The sequence below is a fragment of the Corvus hawaiiensis genome, chromosome 5 (genome assembly GCF_020740725.1).
Source record: "Corvus hawaiiensis isolate bCorHaw1 chromosome 5, bCorHaw1.pri.cur, whole genome shotgun sequence".
Lineage (NCBI taxonomy): Eukaryota > Metazoa > Chordata > Aves > Passeriformes > Corvidae > Corvus > Corvus hawaiiensis.
The window spans coordinates 49,042,038-49,066,628 of record NC_063217.1 but is presented as its reverse complement, the minus strand read 5'-3'; the positions used below and the strand labels follow the sequence as shown (position 1 = coordinate 49,066,628).

General features: G+C 41.4%; 1 protein-coding gene across 2 annotated transcripts; it reads right to left on the bottom strand.

Annotated features, from left to right (window-relative positions):
• Nucleotides 1–18,080: 18,080 nt before the first annotated feature.
• On the bottom strand, nucleotides 18,081–24,559 carry LOC125326611 (toll-like receptor 2 type-2). 2 transcript variants are annotated; one of them, XM_048305068.1, is made up of 2 exons: nucleotides 23,953–24,559; nucleotides 18,081–20,483 (listed from the first exon to the last, which is right to left on the bottom strand). In XM_048305068.1, exon 2 carries the CDS (start codon nucleotides 20,473–20,475, stop codon nucleotides 18,124–18,126), a length of 2,352 nt encoding a protein of 783 aa, XP_048161025.1. In that variant the 5' UTR covers nucleotides 20,476–20,483; nucleotides 23,953–24,559; the 3' UTR covers nucleotides 18,081–18,123. The 2 variants fall into 2 exon arrangements, with proteins under 2 accessions (XP_048161025.1, XP_048161024.1); XM_048305067.1 differs by having other exon boundaries at nucleotides 23,965–24,559.
• Nucleotides 24,560–24,591: the final 32 nt, after the last annotated feature.

Genomic DNA, 24,591 nt, shown 5'->3' with positions numbered 1-24,591 from the left:
TTGAGTACTCAAAGTCAACTTTTCAGACTCTTTCTGTGTGAGCTATACCACGGGCTTTATGGTGTACCTGTACAGTTGCTGGATTAATGCATCTGAAAGATCAGACCCAGACCTTTTTGATTAAGCCTAGAAGACACTTTGTTTAAACCTCAGCTTGCTAATCTTTTTGCAGTGATTTTGCCCCCATGTATTGAAGAAGTAAAAGAGAATTTGCTGCCACAGGAGGGGCCCAGAGAGGCACTGAAATATCCATCCATGAAGATTTTAATAATCCAGCTGGACTCAGCCCTGAGCAACACGATGTCCTCACTCTGTTTCGTGCTGGTCCAGATAACTGCCAAGGTCCCTTTTGGCTGAAGTCATGCTGTAACTGTAGGTCTCTAGAATACCCCATCATCTCTGTTGGTCAGTCACCCTGAAGGAATTGCATGACCACTACTGATGTACTGCATGTTCCTAAGCATTTTCCATGCAAGAGGGGCAGAGGGAACTTAACAACATCCAGCAACTCGTGGGACAAAGGGGGTGATGAGGGTGAAGGGAAGAAACCCTCATCTGGCTGTTGTTCAACTTGAAGCTATAGTATTTGTTTTGAATGCATTTCAGGAAGGTGATTTATTATAAGCAGAGGAACAATGGAAGTCAGTTAATTTACATATTACTTGCAAATATTTTGATAATCAAATTGTTTATGTTTACAGCAATACCAGAAACATTCAACATTTTGTTCACAGAAGTATAGTTAATAAGGAATTTTCTTTTCTTGAAAAACTGTACTGGGATTCTTATTATGTCAGTTTAATCAGTTCCTCAGAAAAACAAAATAGGGAGTGGCTTTCCAGTGATCATTATGCAGATTGCTGCTGTAGTACAATGTTTTCCTTTAGGTGCAATAAATGTAATGCTTCCTGCAAGTGTAACATAAAGAAATGATCCTTTAACCATCATCTTAAGACCTGCTTCGCCGGGGGATGGGTGGGAGAGGGTGGAGAGGAAAGCTTGTTACGGCCCTGCTTCCGCCTCACCTTTTCCTCGTTCCTTAATTACTTGTTTTCTTAATTACGCCATCTCCAGCGCTGGGCTTGCCGGTGCACTCCCCATAAGGGGGCATCCTTGGGTGCGTCCTGAGGGACCGCGACGGGCTGCTCCGAGATGCCGAGCGCAGGCACGCTGCCACCGGCGCTGATGTGGTGTCCGGTGGTGCCCACATAGAGCTGGGAAATGACACAGTCAGCTCTGGTACCAGTACCTGCTGCAGCGCTGCAACATCTCAGCTCAGCATCCATCATCTAGCCACTTCTTTCCAGATGGAAAAGAGTGTGGGTACTATTGCACTTTTTCTTCTGAAGAAGGAATGGGACGGAGCTGTGTGCTTAAAACCCATATCCAGATTTCTGCAAAGTCAAAAGTTTTGATTGGATGCAAACTTTGTCTAACATGAGATAGTAACTAATAGCAACAAAGAATGGCCTCTTGCTTTTGCCTGGTTGCTTGCTCCGATCTGGATCCCAACAGGTTTAACACCGGCTGTGTCTGAACAAAGAAGCTGCTGCCTGTCAGCCACCACGACACAAGGTCTGGGTCTGCAAACATCCCAGGCAGGCATCACACAGAATGCTGCAGCTCCCTTCCAGGAAGGGAGACAGTGCATGTCTGTCTCTTTAGCTTTATTTCAGGTTGTAGTTGAGTCGATGCACACACAGATCTGTAAGCCAGGAGGTGCCTGCTGACTCCTTAAATGTAGGCCCAGAAGGCTCCAGGTCAGAGGGAAATCAGCATCCAGGTTAATCTGAGTCAAGCTCAGATGAAGAACAAGATTCTTAACTACAAGGACATGAGACTCTGATCAAACACAGAAGCTCACTCAGACTTAGATATGATAAGAGACTGATTTATAGCTCTAAGACAATCCCCTCCTTCCTTAGGGGCTCAAGGAAACTTTTATTAACTCTAGAAGGAAGAGAAATACCAGTTACAATTCTCACTTTATATAGAAGGAAGCAGAAACAGGACTTTAAGCCCTCTTCTGAGTTTGCGTTTACTTTGGATATTGCAGCCTTGGCTGTTGCCCAGATTGTGCTTGTTCAGTGGAAACAAAGCCACTGTTGGTCCTACAATGTGAATGGCTTTTCAGAAAGAGCCGTTTTGGAGCTGCCATGCTTAAGACAACATCCTTCTCCAGTTACAGCTGAGAGTCATGGCACAGTCCTCAGGGGTTACATCTGGCAAGACAACCAAGCCTCTGTGGAAAGCAGCAAGCCATGGCTTTTGTTCAGGTGAAGAATAGCTTTTATATAGGAGGAAAAAGCCAAATTGTGTTTTATTTTCTGTGTATGTGCACTGATGCTGTTGCCAGTCTTTTAGCAGGTTAAAACTTTTAAGGAAAGTACTCGGAGTTTTCAAACTGTCTAATAATGGACTACGTAGGAGAAAAAAGTCACTACCCTTATCTAGATGAAATATTGCTACGGAGAGTTTACTGAAAGAATTGAAGACCCCTACTCATCAAATTACTCAGGCACATGCCTAATTAGAGAGAAAGCTTGTTTTGTGGTTAAGGTGCTATAACTGGGGCTCAGGGTGGTCTGGCTCACTTCCTTCCATCTACCACAGGCTTATCTGCAAACCTGAGAAAACTAGAGTAATATGTTTTCCACACCAGACCTCCCTATTCAGTAGTTTTAAAACAGGTAAGGCATCTCAGAAAGGACCAGTCCTTAAAAAGCAATTTATGAGTTTTAAGGGGATGTTAAACAAATAATGAGGATTACACAGCTATTGCACACAGGCAGAATTGTAAGCACACAAGCAGCTTCTTTGCTTTTCCATCTTCATCAGCTGATGAGTGCCCTAAGCCATCTGTAGATTGAAATCCAGTTTTTCGTAACTGATCTTCCTGAACTGTGGTATCAGTAACTTGCATGATCAGTACTTTATCTCTTGACAATTGCCCCTCAGATTCTGAGGCATCATACCCCCTTGATTTGACAGCTCTGCCAAACTCTAAGGCATGAAACCTTGAGTACAATTTACAGAAACTGTTTCAGTACCACATACAGAACTAGCCTGACCTATGACAGCCTAACTGTCAGGGGCTTTCCACAGCAACGTAAAATTGCAGTGCAGAGATTGCGAAACAGGCTCTTTAACTATATGGAACAGTGACAAAGTGTTTGTCATAGCCTCATATACACAGGTGAAGCATCTAATGAAGTCACAGATAGTGCGGCTCATTGAAGGTTTTAGCTTCATGGCACAAACTCTCTACCTTTACAAACACAAGCTCCTAACCCTGAGTGCACACAATACCTGAGAGCACATAGTATAATCATATGCAATACTACTTTATCATTATGTTCCCTTTAATTTCTCTTCTAGACCAGTGTGCTGTATGATTTAATCATTTTATGTTCATGTTAGCATCTCAGCCTTTCAAGTATTTTTTTTTCTATGAATTTTTGCCTTACTGATTTTAACAGATACTTAGAATAAAGAGCACAACACTGAAGTGACTAAGGTCACTCAGGTCATCCACATATGTTTTCCGTTGAAAATATTTTGCACCAGACTGGTATTGACTCAGTGCTGAAACACTTGAATTCAAAGTGCACATACTGGGAAGGTTCCTGTCTGCCTGGGAAAGCCTGTAGGATTCTAAAAAAGCATGCACTCTATGTTGCCTTGGCATTATTCTCCTCAACTGTATTTAAAGTTAGTTAATATGTACTACAGAGAATCAACCACTATTAAAAAAAAAAGCTTATAATTCTTACAATTCTATTACTTGTGTAACTCAGCCTTCAACAATTGAAGCTTCTTTCTCAACCATTAGTTTACTGGAGCCAGTCACACCCACAAGGTGAAATAAGCAATACAGAAAAAAATACATTTTTAAATATGTTTAATCTAATTTAGGGAGAATTCTGTACAACTGAATCCATACAACACTTTAATAAGATTTTGTGATGGTTTTTGTAGTGCATTTAAAAATAAACAAAATATCTGCACCAGAAACATGTTGGGGCCTCAATTTTCAGTGCATAGCTGCATGACAGCAGCAAAGGCTCCTTCTCCAGTAAAAGAGGAACTGAAGCAGAGCCTTTTTCAGTAAAAATAGCAGTTGAAGTTCACTCTGCACTGAGTTTTGGCAGTTCTGCTTCATGGTCTGTTTAGCTGGGAGAGCAATGTCTTTTCACACCTACCAACTATCTGAGTATGAAGTTACTTCATAATAGTGAACACTGGTCACTGTGGGTCTCTTCCAGTAGAGGGTTTATTGCATTTATTCCATGTTAGATAACTTAAGAGTCACCTGTACAACTTCCAAGTTTGTGTATTAAGTAGTAACTGCCCTAACGTTTCATATCCAGAGATTTTTCTATAGTTTTCTAACACACTGTTGATCTCCTTGAATGAGCATACTCTCTTTAAAAGCATGTCATATAGCAACGCTAAAGTTAAAAATTTCTACCCATATAGTAAGCACCAACATCTGATCCCTACATTTCAAAGACTAGCAAATAGGACAAACATCAAGAAACAAAGCTGGATGATTAATGAGATATATTAAAAATAACTAGCATACATTTTTGCATCAGATAAGAAAGCCACCTTATTCAGGAGCAGAAAATGTAAAGATGGTCGTATTTAGGATTTTAAAAGCTTGGTTAATGCATACAGGAAATTGTCCATTCAAGATGAAAACAAACAGAAAAAAAAATCTACTGCTGCCCTAAGTACAGGCAGGTCTAGACTTCTGCATTGCTGTTCTTGCAGGTGGCAATTATTATTCTTGCATTCGTGTGCATATATTTTTAGTTTAATTTGGTGAGAAACATTGAAATAAGTCAAAATTTGAAAACCACCACATACTCATTGAAAACAGCCCTCTGCTTTTGCTTGCTTACACATTTCTCCTACTCGTCACCCAGTCTTTGCCAACTTGGTTTATGCCTGTATGGTTCACATACAGGTTACACAGCAGAGTGTCTAGTACTGGGAGAGAAGACACCAAACACTTTTCTCTGCCCCTAACAACATCTGCATCTTTAGGAGCAAAAGATGGGGGAAATGAGATGAAGAGGTAGAACCCGCTATTTTCAATGGGAGGGGTAAACCTAGGGCTCCTTTATCTGATCAAAAACTGCTTTCTTTTCCACTTTCTGTTCCAAGAGCCCAATGAAGCAAGTAGCCAGCCCTCCATTGCATATCATGGCTTGGTAGACAGCATCAGCTGGCAAAACTTTCTGTCTGAGTCTGAGGTCACAGCGGGTCTTCGCACACATACACTTCCCTGCTCTGGATAGTCATGCTAATCTCAGACATAGTAAGAGCCCAGAGAGAATTGCACAGTCCTGTTAGTAGAAATAAAGCAAAAGATTGCAATGATTGACTCCCACCCTTCCCTTCAAAGTGCTTTGCAAACATGTGAAAAAGAAAAGCTTGGTTTCTTTCTGAAAGAAGAAGGAAATGAAGGTCAAAGGGAGCATAAAATCAGCCCTAAATGGAAAGGGCATTCATTAGCTTTCTCAAAAAGAACAAAAAATAAAAAGCAGCAACTACTTACTAGATGCAAGAGAAACAGCAACAGCCTGTACCTTCCAAAAGAGCCTTATCCAGGCTTATCAAGAATGTAAAACGTCTCCTGAAAAAAAGAGGCATGCTGGGGAAGGCTCCTATTTCAAAGAGGCCATAGCAAAAAAAGTTGCAGCAAAGCAACCAAGGTTCAGCTGTAGATAATTTTGGGCAAGAGGGAAGAGATTGCCCTTCACCAGATGGCCACATATAAAGTAGTACAGAGGAAGGGGCTAGGAAAAGGGGAAAAGAAAAAAAAGGAAGATGAAGAGTTGGCTTTAGATTTTTTTTCTCTTAAGTCTTGGCCTGAAATAAAACATAGGCTATTCTGATAACTGTGTTTTTTCCTTCAGATGGTAGCTGACATTTTGGGGTTAACTTCCACATGACAAGGAAGCAAATTAGAGAAAATGATTGTTTCTCGGTTACTTCTGAGAATTTTGCTATTTCAGATTTTGAAAAATAAACATGAAGCCTGTGTTCTGCTAATTCACCTTATAAAAACCTGATTTCCAGTGGGTTTGCATATGTGCTCAAATAACACTCTTGTTTCTTCATTTTACTCAAAAATTTTGCACTTAGTGAGGTGCAGGCAATCGCTTGCAACTGTATTATGTACCCTGGGATGTGGGATGGCAACAAACAACGCTAGTCAGAGAATTACCATCCTTGAAAAAACATTCTGTCCTGTCCTAGCCTAGCCTATCCATTTTTCTCAACATAAAGGCAGAAGTCTAATATAGCAAAGGGAGAAGGAAGGAAAAAGCTTATTAGCTTAATAGTATTCTGACTCTATAGTTTCCCAAAGGAAATTCTGACTATCAGGTACTCAACTGATTCTTGTAATGCAATTTGCTTGCCGTTGGAAGATGTCCATTGCTGGAAATTAAATAAATATGATACATAGGAACAAAGTTGTTCTCCCCTGGCATAATACTAATCCTAAATATCTCAGATAGAAAGGTAGATCAAATGCAAAAGCTTTGCATCTGGTACCATAGGTGGCTTTCCACTTTACTGATTGTATAACTTGTATCATATGGCAGTCACGGAATCAGAACTTACTTGGGAATATATTTGAAAAATGAAACGGCATAGTCATGACAGCATTGATTTCTGTACTGAAGTAACGAGGCAAATCTTGCAAAAATAAGGTTGGGTGATTTACTTAACATAGAAATTCCTGCCAATTTTCAATGTGCTGTCAAATATAATCATATTAACTAAACCTTAAAACCCCTAACAGCCTGATATATTATTTCTTCAATGCATGTTTTTGGGTATTTGAATATGCGTACATCAAAAGAAACTAGATTTTTAGGGAGCCAGCTAGTTTGTGTTGCCAAGTTAACAAGTTCTGGTAAGGTCAATCTCTTACAATAAATCCAATTATTACACAGTTATTTTCATTATGTATACAGTTTTTACCTTATGCTATAAGACGGAAAGGATAGTGGGATAATGCTCTTATGTTGAATTTCCTGGTGATAGCCATTCTTACTTCCTCAGAGTGGGGGAGAGCATTGTGAGGGAAGCAGAGGACAGACGGATGTTTTTCAGTTGGTGCTTGCACGACCTATTCAATCTGCATAATTAGAAAATGGGAAAGTTGTCTATGACGCTGATGCTGACTTCATTTCTAGGTCTTTTTGAGCTCATTTAAAGTATGGTAATGAGAAAAACATTTTACCTTTGGGCAGCAATCTAATTTGTCAGGAAATTCCTCTTGCTATGATGAGTGGATGAGGAAAATTTGGAATAATATGATCCAGATGTTAAAGCTCCTATTTAGCAGCAATGCAGATGTATTATTTTATGGAATTGTCCAGATGGTGACCTTCCAGTATTAATAATAAATCTATACTGAGGTTTGCATCTGTATGACTCCATTCCTATCTTTGTTCTCATTTATATGACGAAATACTCATGCATTTCATGTAGAAGCTAATAGTATTAAAATTAACAATCTGGAAGACATAAAAATCAAAAAGGAAAGTTGAAACAATTACTGCAAGTAATATATACCAATTGATCCAGTAACAGCATCACCCAAGAAAAGGTTGCACTACCATTTTTTAATTAACTAGCATTTAATTTTGCAGCTAACATGATGACAAAATTCTGTTACCATTTTTTTTATTAGAAAGTAGCCAATTTACTGAAAATGTGTACTCACGTGGTTTTGGCTTCACTGCTTAAATTCAAACTTTACTTTACTGGAAAACAAAAAAGCAACCCACAGAACATAAGCACAGTGAACAGGAGAGGGTTCATGTTGGACAGTAACCAGCCAGGCAGGCAACAGAAAACCTTCGGTGGCCTCTGGTGACAGCCGGGAAACCTCAGGATCTGCGGTCAGGGGTGAGTAGAGGCCACTGACCTGTGGCATGTGAGAAGGGCAGCAGGGCCTGGAAAGAGCTCTGTCACTTTTATGGTCACAGACAGCAGACTGTGCTCTCCTAAAGTCAGGGCTGGAGAAAGGCCTAACACTGATGTGATCTAGTGATGCTGTGTTGTTATCTTCTACAGGTGTTTCTATCTCTTAATTCATTTAAAATTATATTGTACAATATCAGTTTGTTCAAGGGTTCCATGTTTTTTGGGGCTTGTGGGAGATTATTTTTAAGGGTTTCTCCTTTTTTCTTAAAGAAAATTAATTGAGTCCTCCTTCAGTTGAAATCTGTGGCAAAACTGGTTTAAGTTGAACACACATTCATTCAGAATTCTACCTTTTGGATTAAGGAAAGAGATTCATCTTCCATAGAGACATCCTTTTACTCTAGATGAATCGTGCTTTTTGTTTGCTTTTAAAGAATCCCCCTGCACCAAACCAAACATAAATTTTAAAACTGTCTCCCCTCAGAGTTTTTGGGGATTTTATTTTTAGTAACATTTCTGTAAGGATCCAGGAGTTAACTCTACAAACATATACTAAAGCCAGTCTTGCTTTATCTTTGCCATCATCAGGCTTTCACAATCCCAAATCCATGGTTTATTAACATGACTAGAGAGAGAACTGACATTACAGGGCTTTTAACTCTTCAGCGGGTGTCAAATATGTGCTTATTGGAAAAGAAATACAATATTTCATCACTGTGGGCAACTCAAGCCAATATAGGTATTGAGTTTGATGTAATTTCATTTAGGGAAAAAAGTTTAAAACTTTAAGCCACAGCATTTTGTTTTGAAGAAAGAGTTTTTAAGAAAATCCTTCATCAGTGTGGGTGTGTACGCAAGCACCACCCAGAGCAGTGCAACCAAATGTGCCTTTCTGAAAGCTCCTAAGAGCAGCTCTAAGGCTTAAAGGACAAAGTGCCTCCTCTGATTTCAGAAAACTTGCTCCCAGAGCTTTAACCTTGCAGTCATCATATGTAATTTGAGTTCTAAAACAAACTTTAATGTTTATACCAGTAAAAATAATTCTATCAGCAGACAATTTAGGTTTTAAGGATATCATGTGAGGGGTTTGATGAGTTGTCTCTCGTTGTTATAACCAATTACTACATTGGATTTACTAATTATTTACAGGGTGCAAGGCAGACTAACATTCTAGAGTCAAAGGCACTCCTGGGTCAGATGCTGTACAAGTAACATTTTATGTCTAAGTTTTAGAATTTGACACTCTGTTATTCAAACCTGACCATGCACAATGGCAACATGGGATGTCATTACTTCAAAATAGTCTCAATTTTGCCAACAGTCCCACTGCTGCTTCTGTGAGTTGTTTCTCTTTATTTCACCATCAACCTTTGCTGGTAGAAAACCCTGTCCATGTGAGGAATGCTCTCAGTTATTAGTTACATCACTTTCAGAGCAACCTCTCTTGGGAAGAACATCACAGGATATCCTGGTTTTGTTGGTTTTTAAGTGGTATAGATAAATTTCATAGGTGGTATACTGAATTAACTGTATCTAACTAACCTCAGTTGTTTTTTACCTCTTTTTGTCCTGTTCTGTCCTTTGTTTCCCTCCTTCACAAATCTAAACTATTAGTTTTAATTATCTTAGCAATTTGTTCACAATTACCATTTCTTGTGAAGACTGAAGCAAAATAAACTGGGTCTGATGGGGGTTCCTTCCTGTACTTTTTTTCTGTATTATACATTTTTATTCACCTCTAAGTAAGAGCAAAATACAGAAGCATAAACCTTGTTGAATTTATATAAATACTTCAGTAGAAGATACACATGCAGCATTCTGCACCACTGCAAAATACACAAGATCTTGAGCAGTCTTTCTTTCTTCTATCCATATGTTAGTGTACAAATTGTTCCTCATGATCCATAAATGCAATTTGAATTGGGGGTTATCTAGGTATAATGTTTACCATGTTTGGATTTAATTATTCTTTAGGTAGTTAAGTTCAGGTAAAATTGGGATTGGCAACAGTTAGGATTTTCTATTTGATAGATTTTGCTTTGTATGCAGTGAAATTGCTCTAGGCTGATCTCTTCACCACCCAGCTCTACATATGAAACCCCTTTTGCATTGTGGACCTGTAAGTCCTCTTACTTCTTGGAGGTTTCTTATTGCATAGATGACCTGAAGTTTGATAATAAGTCATTTCACAATTTGTGTCTGTGGTGTGAAGAGATAAAGGGAAAACCCTTCAACTTTGTACAGCCACTGTGTTTACTCATTTAATCCCCTAACTTCTGAGTTAATCCTCAGTTCTCCATTTATGCACCTGAAGGTGATGAGACATCAAAAGTCTTGACATAATGGATAAAAATAAATAAGTACATTCATATCAAAACCACATTGTAATTTCTGATGATCATGACTCTACCAGGCTATAATGTTGCTTGGAGATCTCTTTATTTTGACTATTGCCAAAGATTTTTACCCCAATGAGTTCCTGCTTCCTTCAAACTGCAGGCCAATTTTCATTTTGTTTTGCAGGAGCAAACACCCTAACACTAAAAGTATGAATATGCTTGACAGCCAGCACTGTTGAGAGCAGGTTATGAACTGCTTTTGGAGCCACAGCTGCTCAGCTTTGCTATAGGTAGGCCAAGCTGACACATTTTCTTATAGAAAGGGACTTTGTTTACAGTCTTATACAGAACAATTAGATTCATTTCCCTGTTTTGCAGAAGCAACAAGATCAGCCAAATCTCAATAAGGCGTAACATGCCAGTCAAAGAAATGTTAAGTTTCTGTAGCTGAAAGAGTCCACTGAATATAAATCCTCAGAGCAAAATTTTTGCTAAAATGCAGTGGTATTTAAAGTGGTATCTAATCCCCTACCCACAAACCTCTCAACCCAATAGAGTCTGCAAAAATGTTAATGTCTCCTGTCAACTCTCTGAGACTGTGTTATGTGTAACAGGTCTTGGGAGACTGAAACCTGGCTACAAAATATTATGAAACTGAAGCTTCTCAGCACTAAAAAAGACTTGTCATTTCTGCTGCTACAGGACACAAAGTAAAAGCCTTTGCATCAGAGCTAACAAATTTTGTAGCTTTATCTTAGAAATACACCGGTGGGGAGTTTAGCTAAAGAAAATAGTTTGACAGAATAAAGCTGAACAGCATTGGTAACACAAGACTGCTAAGTTTCTGCCAAGAATTTTCCATCAGAGCTACATACTTTTAGATTAATCAACTATACAATATATGGGCAATAGTTCTGAGACTTAAAGGAACAGCTGATTTATATGTGTGCAATACCTGCAACCCTTTCAAGAAGTGTTGGACTTACATCAGATGCATTATGAGTTTGATCTACTCATTCTTGAGGAATCCCTGGAATTTCTGGTCAGACAGCACCTCAGACTGAGTCCAGCACAGTAGCTCTTGAGTGGGATGCAGAAATCCTGGACAAACATAAAGAAAATTCAAATTCTACCCAGGTAAAAATTCTAGGTTAATTAAGAAGTTCTGGTGTTTTAGTGAAGAACAGACTGACATGAGTAATCTTTCGTGGTCTTATGACAGAAAAGAGCCTGATGACTGATCCGCTCTGATGTGGATTTTGCAGTGACACTGCTTTTTTATGTATGTGGGAATTTTACGTGGGAATGATGGGAAGAGACTCTGGAGATTTGTCCTGCTGACATGGCTTCCACCACTGCTGTACCTGCCAGGGTACATCGCCCCCAATACCACTTGCAAGGACTGGAAGGGAGCTCTTTAATTTCTTGTGCCCCTGGGCTCATGACAATAAGGTCTACTGGATACTCCTGCAGTAAACTAACCTCACTTTTCCTTGAGAAGAGCTGTCCTTGTGCCAGACAAAGGTTGAACTCCCTTGACAATCCTATGATTAGGAGAACACTGTTAATGCAGTAGCCACTGCCATGTGCCAGGCCTTTGGGGATTTGGGGTTTCCAAAAGGCAGATCCCCATGTGCAAGAAACTACACAATTTTCCTAATTGCCATAGGAGAACAAGTTTCTTCCTTCCCCAAAGTCTGTGAAAGACTCTTCTTGTCCTTTCCTTTTTATAGCTCCTATTTTCCCCTTTCAAATAAGAGAATTACGCTGACATAATCACCTTACGTCCAGTTACTTAACATCAAGCAGATGGTCGCTAAAGCCCTTGCATCAACAATAAGATTTTAATTATTTTTTGGTAACTGTGAATCCCGGCACTAGTAAACTTAGACAACTGTAGCCATTTTCATGCTGTTTTTATCTTCGATGGCAGCTGAAATGTGTTTATGCATCCTTGACTCTAAGCAAATATTTTGTTGTTCATTGGCTTCTTTTTTTTCCTGTAAATTTAATCTTGACAGTTTTACAACATCAGTGGCATACCAACAAGACATTTGTCCAATTACATCTGTGCAGTCTGTAGGCAGAAAATCCTTGTGGATATAAAAAAAGAGGGGATCATTGAAAATACCTAACAGCTGTCCTGTTATCATGGATATCCTTTCCACTTAATTATGAAACTATTGTTTTCTCCTCTTTTATGCTGTATTAAAAAATAATGATGACAATAAATACCAAGAAAAAAAGGAACCAAAACCACATTCAGAAACAACATTGTGCAGAGGTAAAAATAGGAACACAAACTATTTTTCAGTTCTGTAACACAAGTTGAGGCCGTGCAGATTTTTGGCCGACAAACTGATGCAAGAGTGGCCATAATCCTATAGTTTTCAGGCTTAAATCCACCTTCCAGGTACTTGGTGCACAGCCTTTGTGGGTGTGCCTGGCAGGACATTAGACCAGGCATGCTGACCCATCAGCCAGGTCTGCTAATTCAGGCCCTGCTCCTGTGTAGTGCAGAGGATTTCCTCCAGCTGTGCCTGGGGCTGTTTGCCAGGTAATTTTAAGGCAGATGTGGAACCCTTCTCAACCAATGTCCTGTACCCTACAGCTTGACAGAAGACCCAGTGACCCAGGGATACCAAGCAACTCCACATCTTGCATTCCAGAAACTAAAACGAAACATATTGAATATGTGCTGGAACAGTTACTAATCACCCATTTCTGCACATCATAAAAGTATCCTGGCTTCTTGCGAGCTGGAAAATATGAATACCAGTCTGGATGTTCAGGACATTGGATTCAGCTTTACAATAATTCCAAATAGTCCAACTATTTTAAGTAATTTGAAACTGCTTGGTTATAAAACCAGGCAGTGTCCACACTCAGTCATTAAAATTATCTGTTGATGGTTTGACCAGGTTTGCAGATGTAAGTGCTGAGTCTTTTTTGCATTTGAAAGATTCCTTAACAATACACATGATACTGGGTTTCATGAATCCTGCACCCACAGCAGCTGCATTGTTGGCAAGAATGAAACTCACACAGACTGCCCTAAGAAAATTGATTTGAAGGGGTTGTTAAGCAACCCATACCCTCTCTGTAACAAGTGTGCTTTTCATTTGGATTTTCTAAACCATGGCCTGATTACTTACTAATTCTTGTTTTGATCTGCAGTGGAGGGATGAGATGGCCACATTAAATGAATGGAAAACCTGTTGTTATTATTAAGGAAAAATTATATTTAGGGAAGATGATAGTTCTGTTTGCCTTTACCTTACATAAGACCCCAAGCAAGCTAGGAAAAGTGCATATATATTTTCCTTCTTGATTTCAAGACATCCAGAAATAATTTTTATAATAAGAGAATCACTTTAAAGAATATAAATCACAGTTTTATAAAGACCATGCAGTGGATTTTGTTCTTTAAGATTTTTTTTTAAATTATATAATGCACTTTCAGAACAAGTGTTTTTTTCCCTTTTAGTAGTTAGTAAACAAGACTTTTCCTTTAGCAAGTAAAAAAATAGTTGAAGATCTGTTCTTGTGTCTGTAGAAACCTGCTTGAATGAAAGCAAAGTTTGGCTTATTTTCTTAGATCCTCTTTAATCATAGGCTACTTAATTTTAACCTTACCTCTATAAAAAAAGGAAGTAAATTATGAGCATATTAACCCAATACTGTATCTTTGATTCTGACTAAGAAAAACACCAAGATTTACCTATTGTTGCATTTTCTCTCCAGCTTCCTTATGAACAGATTGTGTGGGAACACCCAAATATTGTATGGACAACTTCTGGACTGTCTCTGCTATCTGGTGGTTTGGCAGTCGATTATTACAGGTATCATCCAAGGCATTACTTACTCACTGTTTCTAGAATAGGATGCAGATTATTGGTGAGAATTCAAAGTGTTGGATATTTACCTGCCTACAATAATATGCATATTCTGTGCTTAATTTTAAAAGACTAGAGAAAATAGCAATTGGTGGAATTCTGGTATGCTAGAAACACTTTTGCCTCTTTTTGCATTACAGCAAGGCTATACAGCCTGCTGTGTAAACTTACTTTCTCCAAGTAAGAATTAAAAGAAATTGATGGTTTTAATGGGAAGCTTGTGCTAGAAAATAAATAGATTTATTTCCTAGAATGAAGAAGTAGATATCAGAAGTAGCTTCTGAATTAAAATTAAACATGGTCAGTATTTTAAGCATCTCTACACTGTTATTAGAAATCAGAGATACACTTAACTTACTTTTATAAAAGAATAAAGCAGGTATTTTATGCAGCCATCCACAGGTGAAAGTAAGGTTTAGATGCTAAAAATAGGAAACGATGCACTTAAAAAAACCCAAAGTAAAGAAAAGAGAAAATCTTAAGTACATAGGAAGAAGGTGGCTTTTTAGCTTAGATGAAGTAACAAAATTAATAATTCTTATAATGTGTTATACCTGCATTCATAATTGCAAGTAAATAAGCTGTTAATTTTCATAGTGCTGTCAAAGTTGCCTACTTGTGGGTGTAATGGAAGGAGGTGTGTCCTCAGCCTTCCCAATGGTGAGCAAAGAACAGGGGTACTTTGCTCTCACTGACATTCTGGCTGTGCAGAGAACTTGCTAAAGTAACTTACAACAAGTAACCAGCTGTGAGAGGAGACTTCGATACAATCAACTCAGTTGCAGTGAGGTGTTTGAACAGAGTTTTTGTACCACATTAGATGTCCAAGATCAAAACAGCAATAAAAACACTAACCTGGACATGGTCTCATTACAGTTAGAGCCAAATGTTGTAGGTGTTTCCATTTGAAAGCTTCTGTATGTGCCTGGAAATGTCCTAAGCTGCGCCTAAGCCCTGTACTGATCCAGAAGTTCATAGTCCCTCTGGCCTACCAGACTCAAACTACTAGGGTTCACCTGAAATTTCCTGTGCCTACAAGGAAAATATCACAACGACACCCCTTTCTTTTTAAATCAGCTCTGAAGGAAGCTGGTGAGTCTTTTTTGCCAGACTGGTGCCAGTCTTCCATTTGTTGCACTTTTCCAGCAATTAGGACCCTTGTCCCAGTAACCTTCTCAAGAAAACACAACCCCATCTGACAGCAAACACAGTGTGCTATGTGGGATGTTCTCCACCCACTCTAGTTTTGTGGACTACATTTACAGAGAGAGCAAAAGGTAAGAAACACCCTTTTCATGCCTGTGTTAAGGTTGCTGAACAAAGAGAGGGACATGGCGTTGGATTCAAAGACTATATATTTGTGTTTCCCACACTGTAGCTGAGAATAGCTTAAACTCCACTTGTGCAAGTCAGAAGGGCTTTTGAACCCTACCCTGAAGCATTGTAGTGGTTTGGTCCAAAATACTCATTACTGTTTATCTGCTGTGAGATAAGAATTAGGAGAAATGCAAAACAGGCACCAAACTTGAAAGAATATAAAGAAGTTTATTAACAGACCTAAAAGAAGAAAAAAAATTATACCACCTTCAGAACTCTCCTCCTCCCCCCACCTTCCTCCCTTCTCCCGCTGACAGTGTAAAAAGACAACCCTTGAGATGTTCAGTCTGTTTACCACTTCCATAATAACCTTGTTCAGTCCATTTAGAAAGAGAAGTCTCTTCTTGCTCATGCTATGAAAACATTATCACAACGAGACAGCCGCCCACTTCCAAATATTGTTCAGTCCATTCAGGAAGAGGAGTCTCTCTGCCTGCGTGTGAGTCCTTTCCCCCCGACTTGCAGCTTTTCCCGCAACTGCTTTCGAGGGTCCACTCTTGAAGTTTTTTGGGGTACAATTTTAAGGTTGAGCCGTTCAGAAACAAAAACAGAGGCCCTTCTCCTTCCCTGGGAGCAAAGGGTCTTCATCATCTTCATCTTTAGGACTATCTCTGGGAGCATCTCTAGGGACTGAGGTTTTCTCCTTTCCCGTTTGGAGCAAAAGTCCTCATCTGGTTCATCTCTCCCTGTCCAAACTTCTCATGAAATTACAGCTGCATCAGCATCTGCCTATCTCAACGCAGGTGCTTTTGCTCACGAGTTGAACACTCCACCCCCCAGATCTTCATGGAATTACAACAGGATACTCTGATATATCATAGCTTCACAACAGAATTTCAGCTTTAAGCATCTCCTCTCTCTCTTCCCTCAGGTTTTCAGCTCTTCACAGCAATAAAAAGGGTTAATCTCACCTCGGCCTTGCAGCTTTGCAGCTGGAATGTTGAATTTTTCTTATCGCAGTGGAGAGGGGGGAGAGCCGAGCCGCTCCGGCTGCCCACGGCAAGGCAGTGGGGGGCTTCCACGGCTGGAACAGGTCCATGGCTTCAGGATGGCCGTGGCCCGGCCTGGCCTGGCCCAAGCAGGGCCTGGCCGGGCCCGCTGGCCCCCACACGGGGCCCGCAGCCACCTGTCCCAGCGCCGGAAACGAGAGAGAGCTTGGAGGGGGAGTTTGCCTATTCTTAAATGTGGATCACAGAGGTGATCACAACTTTAAGTGGCTTAGAGAATTGTCCATATTCAAACTGGCCAGCTGATAGGTTCTATCAGTTCCCAGAGGAAACTGTAAGCACCCCTTAGCAAGGACGTCCCTTCCGGGACTATGCTTGCTAACCTATGACAAGCATCTATTGCCACATGTAGTACAATGACATTAGACAGAAGTCGTCCTCCATAGATGTCTTTCATAAAGGAAATTATAGAACCTATGAGCTACAACACACAGAACTGCAGTGAGAAAGCCCATTTCTACATTAAGCCTTGCAGCCACAATTTTCAGGAGATCTGGGCATTTAACTTGCTGTGACAATAAAATACTGAGAACCAATCCTTAGATCCACTGACTTAGGAGAGCTAGGACAAAATTCTTTACTGCATAGACTGACTTTTATAGCATTTGATGAGAAGCGGTTTATACAAAGAATGCAAAAAAAAACCCTTGGCTAGGCAGGTTCTCTCCTAAAACTTTTGCAAAGATTAAGACACATAAACTACATAGCTGTATATCTAAACAACTTTTCATCTTTAAATATTTAAATGAAACAGCTTTTGCTCATACTGCTGATTAACATGTGTAGATAACTATTGTGGTTTAACCTCGGAAGGCAGCTCAGCACCATGCATGCACTCTCTGACTCTCCCCGCCGTGGAACAGGGGAAAAAATCTGAAGGGTAAAAGTGAGAAAACCTGTGAGTTGAGATTTAGGCAGTTCAACAGGTAAAATAAAAGCTATGCTCACAAGCAAAGCAGAACAAGGAATCAATTCACCACTTCCTACCAACAGGCAAATGATTAGCCATTGCCATGACAGCAGGACTCCATGACGCAGAACGTTTACTTGGGAAGGCAAATATGGTAACTCCAAATATCCTCCCTTACTCTTTCTTTCCCACAACTTTTAGTGCTGATTTTGTTATCATGGGTCATGACTTTATGTGTGGGACATCCTTTTTGTCAGCTGGGATCAGCTGTCCTAGCTGTGTCCCCTCCCATATTATGATGCAGCCCCTGCCTGCTCGCTGGCAGGACGGCATGAGAACAGGAAAGACCTTGATGTTGTGCAAGCACTGATGAGCACTAACTAAAAAGCCCCTGTGTTATGGAGACTGTTTTGGGCACAAATGCAAACCACAGCACCATAGAAGGAACTATAAAGAAAATTAATTCTATTCCAGCCCAAACCTGTACAACTATTCAGAATGATGGCTACAAAAATCATAGCATTAGAATTTGCAGTAGCCCAGTGCTGTGTTCTTGAGATGCAGATAAGTGATGGGACAAACAGACAAGTGAAACAAATCCAGAGTACATTCACTACATATTTATTCTTTAACATCCCTGCCTAAGATCTTAGAGCTATTTTCAAATTAAACCAAAACATCTCCTGCTGCTCTTCACCAGCAGGCCACTCCAGGTAGGTCTTTGTGTTCATGATCTTCCGCAGCTTGCAGAACCTCTTGGGAATGGCTTTGCTCTGGATGGGCTCCAGGAGGATGAGAATTGCCGCGTCGTTGTTCTCATCAAAGAGGCGGAAATGCGAGAAGTCCAGCTCGTATTTGCACCACTCGCTCTGCACAAAGTGCTCGGACAGCACAAAGAGCGTTTTGCGGCTCTTCTCAATGGAGTCGATGATGTTGTCCACAATCCACTTCCCGGGCACAAAGTCCCGCTTGTGCAGGCAGAGCCGAAAGGGAGGGCAGGCCTGCTCCAGCTCCTGCACCATGGTGTTCTCCACCCAGTCAGAGTCGTTCTCGCTGTAGGAGACAAAAGCGTCGTAGCAGACGTCCTTGGGCGGGGCTCGCTTGGGCTTCCGCTTGGCTTGCAGCCATGCCCACGTCATCCGCATGTACCAGACCACGTGGTACTTGTAGCCGACGGCCACCAGCAGCAGGATGACCAGGAACACCAGGACGCAGATCAACGACACCACCAGGGCCCTGTGGCACTCCATCAGAGACAGGCGCACGGCGCCAACCTGCGCCCCTCTCACCGCCAGCGGAGAGTCACACACGTACTCGTCTGGCCACCCCACCAGCACCTGGGCTATCCTGGCCTCGTGGTGGATGAAGGAGAGGAACTCACAGGAGCAGATGAAGTTGTTGTCACTGGCATCCAGCAGCTCCATTCTCTTGAAGGACTCAAACTCCTCTTTGGAGAAACTGTTCAGCTTGTTTCTTCTGACAGACAAGGCCACTAAGTTTGGAATGGGTGCGGCACCAGGCAGGGCCTTCAGCTGGTTTTTTGTGAGGTACAGCTCTTTCAGAGATGGGAGCTGCAGTCCAAACTCCTTCAGGTTGTTTGCACTAACATCCAAAACTTCCAGCGATCGAGGAATGCAGGCTGTTACTTTAGGAATTTGAGTGCTGGAGAGGTTTAAATACTTCAGGGTTTTGGGCCATTCACACACATCTGGAATCTCACCAAAATTATTTTGGCTAATGTCTAAAACAATTAGGTTTCCTAGATGAGACAAGCTTTTACTTGTCATTTCTAAGTCACTCAGTGAATTCCGACTTAAATTTAGAGTTTGTAGGGATGGCCAACCACCCTGACAAGCTGAATGTTCTAAACTCTGGTCTCCAAGCAGATTTGCACTAAGGTCAAGATATTCTAATGACAGAAGACATTGGGAAATTCTGCATGGTACCAAAAAGACCTTGGTGTTTTGAACTGTGACTCTCCTAAAAAGAGATATTAGACCTTCCACAGCCTGAAGATCTGTAAACAAGTAAAATTCTTCTATAGATAATTTCTCTATTGTGAAAACTCTAAGGGTCTGTGATTGCTTTGCTTGAATTTGTATTTTCCATTGTCCAGTTCCCAAGAGTCTACAGTCTACCAGCTCCAGTTCTACTAGTTTTGGCATGTCTTCTAAAATGGTGACAAGCTCAGGCACAGTAGCATCTGTTAATAAGGTCTGTCTAAAAGAAATTTTCTTTGCAAAGGATGAAGACATGACTCTCAATAGTTGCATTTCTGCAGAGATACTGAATGCTATTCTTCTGACTTCCAGCCAAGCGACAGAGTGCAGAAGATCCCTAACAATGTCTGAGAATACATTAATACTTCTTAGGTTTATGATCATGTGATTTATCGTCTTAATTGATTTCAAACTTCCTTGCTCGTACTGACTGAGATTGCTACCATCAATCCACAACTTGTGCAGAAGCTCAATGCCCTCAAAGTTCCCTTGCCTTATCACAGAGAACCACGGGTTGCCCAGGTGGAGAGAGCTCAGGTTCCTCAGGCTAGAAAAAGGGGAGCTCTCCCCCAGGTCTCTGTAGGAATTGCCTTGCAGGTGGAGGTGCTGGAGTGAAAAAAGGTGCCCAAACCACACAGGGGACACGTGAGCCAAGCTGTTATTTGATAAGTCCAAGAGCTCCAGTTTTGCCAGGGACTGAAACGAGTCCTCATCTATGGAGCTGATTTTGTTGGACTGCAGCTGCAGGACTCTCAGGTTCACAGCCTGCTGCAGGTCCTGGGATCGGATGTGCTTTATCCTGTTGTGGGCCAGGTCTAATACTGTGATTTTGGCCGTGAGTCCCAGGGGAACGAAGTCCAAGCCCATGGAAGAGCAGTTGCAAAGCTGACTGGTACCGCATGAAGGACAAGCCTGCTTCAGCGCTTGCTGTTCGGAGAGGTTTGCAGCTAAGATCATGTAGACGGCCAACACTCGCCAGGTGTGTGTAGTCATTATATTGCCTAAAATATAAAATACAGTCAGAGCAAATATAAAATGCATAGCTTGTTTTGGAGAAGGTGTATTTTGGATAAATCTAACTTTTACTGTTCTGTCTTGTTGAAGGCACTGTTAAAATATTTGGTTTTAAGACAGTTCAGAGTTGAAATAGATTGGTTACTACTCTGATCCTCTTCCTGTTTACTAAGTAGCCTTCATACTTTGATCCCACCTCAGGTCTTTTTCTTCAGATTCTGTGAATATTATATTCATTTTTTGCTACAGAGAGTCTCCTGTACATGTTTCAAATCCTGGTTACATCAAGAAGAGTCAGCATCTTACAGTAGATACTAACATTCAGGTTTAATACTTACTTCAAGCATATGTCTAATCTCTGTTCTGACAATGGGGAGAAAAGGAATGCATTTGTTTCAGTCCAGTCCTCCTTTTATCTGCCTTTTCCTACTCTGATTGTAAATGTCCTGTGAGCAGGGAAACAAACACTTGCCAGGGTGACTCTCATGTTGCCATCAGTCTGATACTTGCTAGTGAAATTTAAGATTGTAAAACTGACCATTGTCGCCTACTGCCTCAGCTCTTCCTTTTTACTGCCACATCCTTCTCCTCTGTCAGTTCCTTTTCTCTTTTGGGAACCTGTGGCAGAGAGAAGATCAAGCCAAGCCACAGGGCAGAGCCAGGAGCTCAGATCAGATCAGCTGATTGGACAAGATAGCTTTTTCCAGTCCCACAGCCTGTTTCTGGTCTGCTGGACTGAAATGAATCATGAGAAGCCACACAGATGTGGATCCTGTGTCACTTCACTTGCCTCTCACACTTTTCATAATGCTGATTTGGAATGGCTTTTTTTCTATTACAGAGCTTCCTGCAATATCCAACTTGTCTTTACTCCCAACAAGATGCCTTTAGTTCCTCTATCCTTCTGAGGAGGTGGAAAAACAATTTTTGAAGCCTGAGAGAGCTCTTTTCCCTAGTGTGCCACAAAACCCACCTGCCTCAGTAGGTATCTTACCGTGGGTGGAAAGAGTGAACAATCCCCAAAGAGGCCAATCAGTGAGTTCTCAAAATCATTGTGAGCTCTCCAGCAGGTTAATTGGGCTAGACTGGCTCCTTGAGAACTGCTTTCTCCCTCAGTCATCCCACTGAGATTCTGTGCAGAAGATCTACTCTACTGTGAATTCATATTCTGATTTGTTTTACAGTAGCTGACCCACATATACAAGTTAATACAGAGAAGTTCCACCCTACCAGTTGCATTATTTTTAGCCATAACTGCTTAAGATTATCCAAAAGGGGCAGAATTGACTGAGATGGTTTGGGCATATGGGGAGGGGAAGAAAAGTTATGGATAATTTTTTTCAGTCATTCCATCTCTTCCCACCTGCAGGACTATAAACATTTTGACCTCTTTTGTTACTTCCCTTTTACCTCTGCCTGTTTTTGATGTAGAGCTTTGGATCTTGAAGGACAAAGTTCTCTTCCCTGTCTTTAGGTGCCCACGGCTGAACTGGTCATCCACCATGACTCTCTCCAAAGTCAATGGAGAGAAAGAACATCTTTTAGGAGCAATTAATATCGTGTGTCTTGGACACCCAGATTAAGATGTGATGACTCCAAGAGAAATGATCCCATTGCCTTAAAATGGCATATCACAGTTTAGATACCTAGATATTTGTCCATGTGAATCCCACACAAAAAATTGTGATCTGTACTTAAGACTCATCTGCTGTCCAGCTGAGGCTCTTTTACAGGACTTTTTGGTCTCCCAAGAGTAACTGGATAAGACAGTGCAGCAGGCTACAGGAGTAAAGCCAGGAGTAGCACGAGTTTCACTAGCAACGGATTTAAGTGGTATTTTTAAAGTTGTCACCAAAATACTTACTGTTAGAAAATTATACAACCAGGCAACCTAATCACTCAAAAGCTGCCTATAGGCAGGTTATTTATAGATGGAAAATTGACAGTACACAAGGGAACTGGGCAGGTACTGCACAGGAAATACTAGAAGAGCCTAATGGCTCTCTCCACCTTACCAGCCTGATACCATCCAGGGACTGCAGGACTGAACTGCATTGGGTGATTCGGGACATTTCCCTTCCAGTTTTTTTGATCATCTGTAATCAGAGCAGACACCCAGAGAAATCCCATTCCCACCCTCACTCACTTTCAGCCATTCTCTTCCCCTTCCCATTTCTGTCTAATGATTCTGCTTGAGACCCTGACTTACAAGGTCATTTCAGGCCTCTCCACACCCACTCAGACATACAGCCCCAGTCCATGATATCATTGCCCTGTCAAGAAATCACTTCTCCCTGTTGTGCTGGGAAATTAAAAAACCACATTAAAAAAATTAAATTGAAATGCAACTAAAAATACATGAACTTGCACAGATGCCCTTGTACCATAATGTGCTGTGATGAACCAGGCGTTCAAAATGTTTCAGAGTTATGGAAAAAGGGCCCAAGCCATCAGACATGCTCAGTGTTATTTTCCCTGGCCCATATGAGTAGAAGAATTTGAGGAAATATGCACATATTCTTAAACAAAACCATGACTGACAACAGAATGATGTTCTATAAATGCTAACAAATGGGGAAGGTTACTATAAGTGCTAAAATAAAGCATGCCAATAGTGTGCAAATTGATTCTAGCTTGGGGAGCTCTACCCAGCTAAATGCTGGCTGGTAAATTTGAGCAGTGCTATGGAGCCTGCAGAGGGAGAGCCACTGGTTGGTGAAGAGGTCAAACCACAAGCAGACTGGGGAAAGCTACTGCTCTCCACCTGGCTGTGTGTGGGTTATCCATGTCCTAGTTCTCAGCCCCCAGCAGTGCCCTAATAGCACGTACGCACATCCACACATCCACACACACACACAGCCATGCCTCTGCTTGTTTCCAGCACAGAGGATGTGCTGGAAGCACAAGCAGGTCAGAGTTAGGTGTGGAGGCAGCTGATGCCCTGAGGCCGTTGTTCAGTGAGCTCTTTCCTGGCTGAATTCCTGAAACTAAGGCACCCCTCCTTCATGCCCAAACTTCCCTGGGCAGTCTGTGTTAACACCCAAGTGGGACAACATACAAATAGGACAAAATACATACAAGGCACCCTCCCACAAGGAAACTGAGCAGAAATGGCACAGTCTGACCCAATTTGTCCCTTTTTCATTTGCTGCTTTCCTCTCTCCCATTTCCCAAAGGATATTGCTCCCATCAGCATGTCCCAGCTCTGCATCCTGCCTGCCGTGCATCCTTGCCAGGTGCCTGTGATTGCGCCTTCCTGCTCTACTTCTGCTGGCAGTCAGAAATCCCTCCCCACCCTGCACTCCTGCACAGCAGCCTTGAGCACCCTCAATCCCCCATGCAGAGGAGGATTGGTAGCAGAGATTAGGTTGCCTCTTCCCAGGGCTCTCCCTGTGTGCTTCTTGCTCTGGCATTGCAGCTCCACTGTCCTTCCCTGCATCTCCAGCCTTCACCTACCTGAAAACTCACCTCTGTGCTGAAAAAATTCCCAGAAACGCCACCTTCAGCTCTGGTGCCTGCATATGCCGTGTTTTGTCTCTCTCTTGCTGATCCTTCTTTTCCCAGCTTCCTCTCACGCTGCTGTTTCGTTTCCACTTCACTGCTCAGCCTTGACAGTGCAAGCAGGGGAATTCCCACTGGGTGATCTGATTGGCCTAAGAGCAGGAACACTATCAGTCCTTTCGAATGTGCCAACACACAAAAGTCTGGGTCTGTGGTAAGAGTCTACTGTGTGAACTAAGGCTTCTCCCACATCTCTCTTTGACCCTCTCTTTATAATGACGGGCAAGACTTATTTCCCTTCTTAACCTCTAGGCACACATTTCTCCTAATTTGTTTTTTCAATGCTCATTGTTTGCTCTCTGATGATTCACTCATTACCTGCCTGGAGTTCAGCCTTGATTAGACCATGAGCTGTGTTTCTCCAAGGGAGTTAACAGAAAAATCGCCTTGTTGCAGACTGTGGACTAGCCCCGGAGATAACATTGTAATAGGAAAACAGAACTGAAAGTAGTGTTTGCAGGTTGCACCCACAGAAATTATCTTGTGTAGACAGATGTACACATACACACCGGAGTGTGAATATATACACATTTA

What these genes read in the sequence shown, in the direction of transcription:
- LOC125326611 (XM_048305068.1), bottom strand. Translation starts at nt 20,475, where the DNA reads ATGACTACACACACCTGGCGAGTGTTGGCCGTCTACATGATCTTAGCT.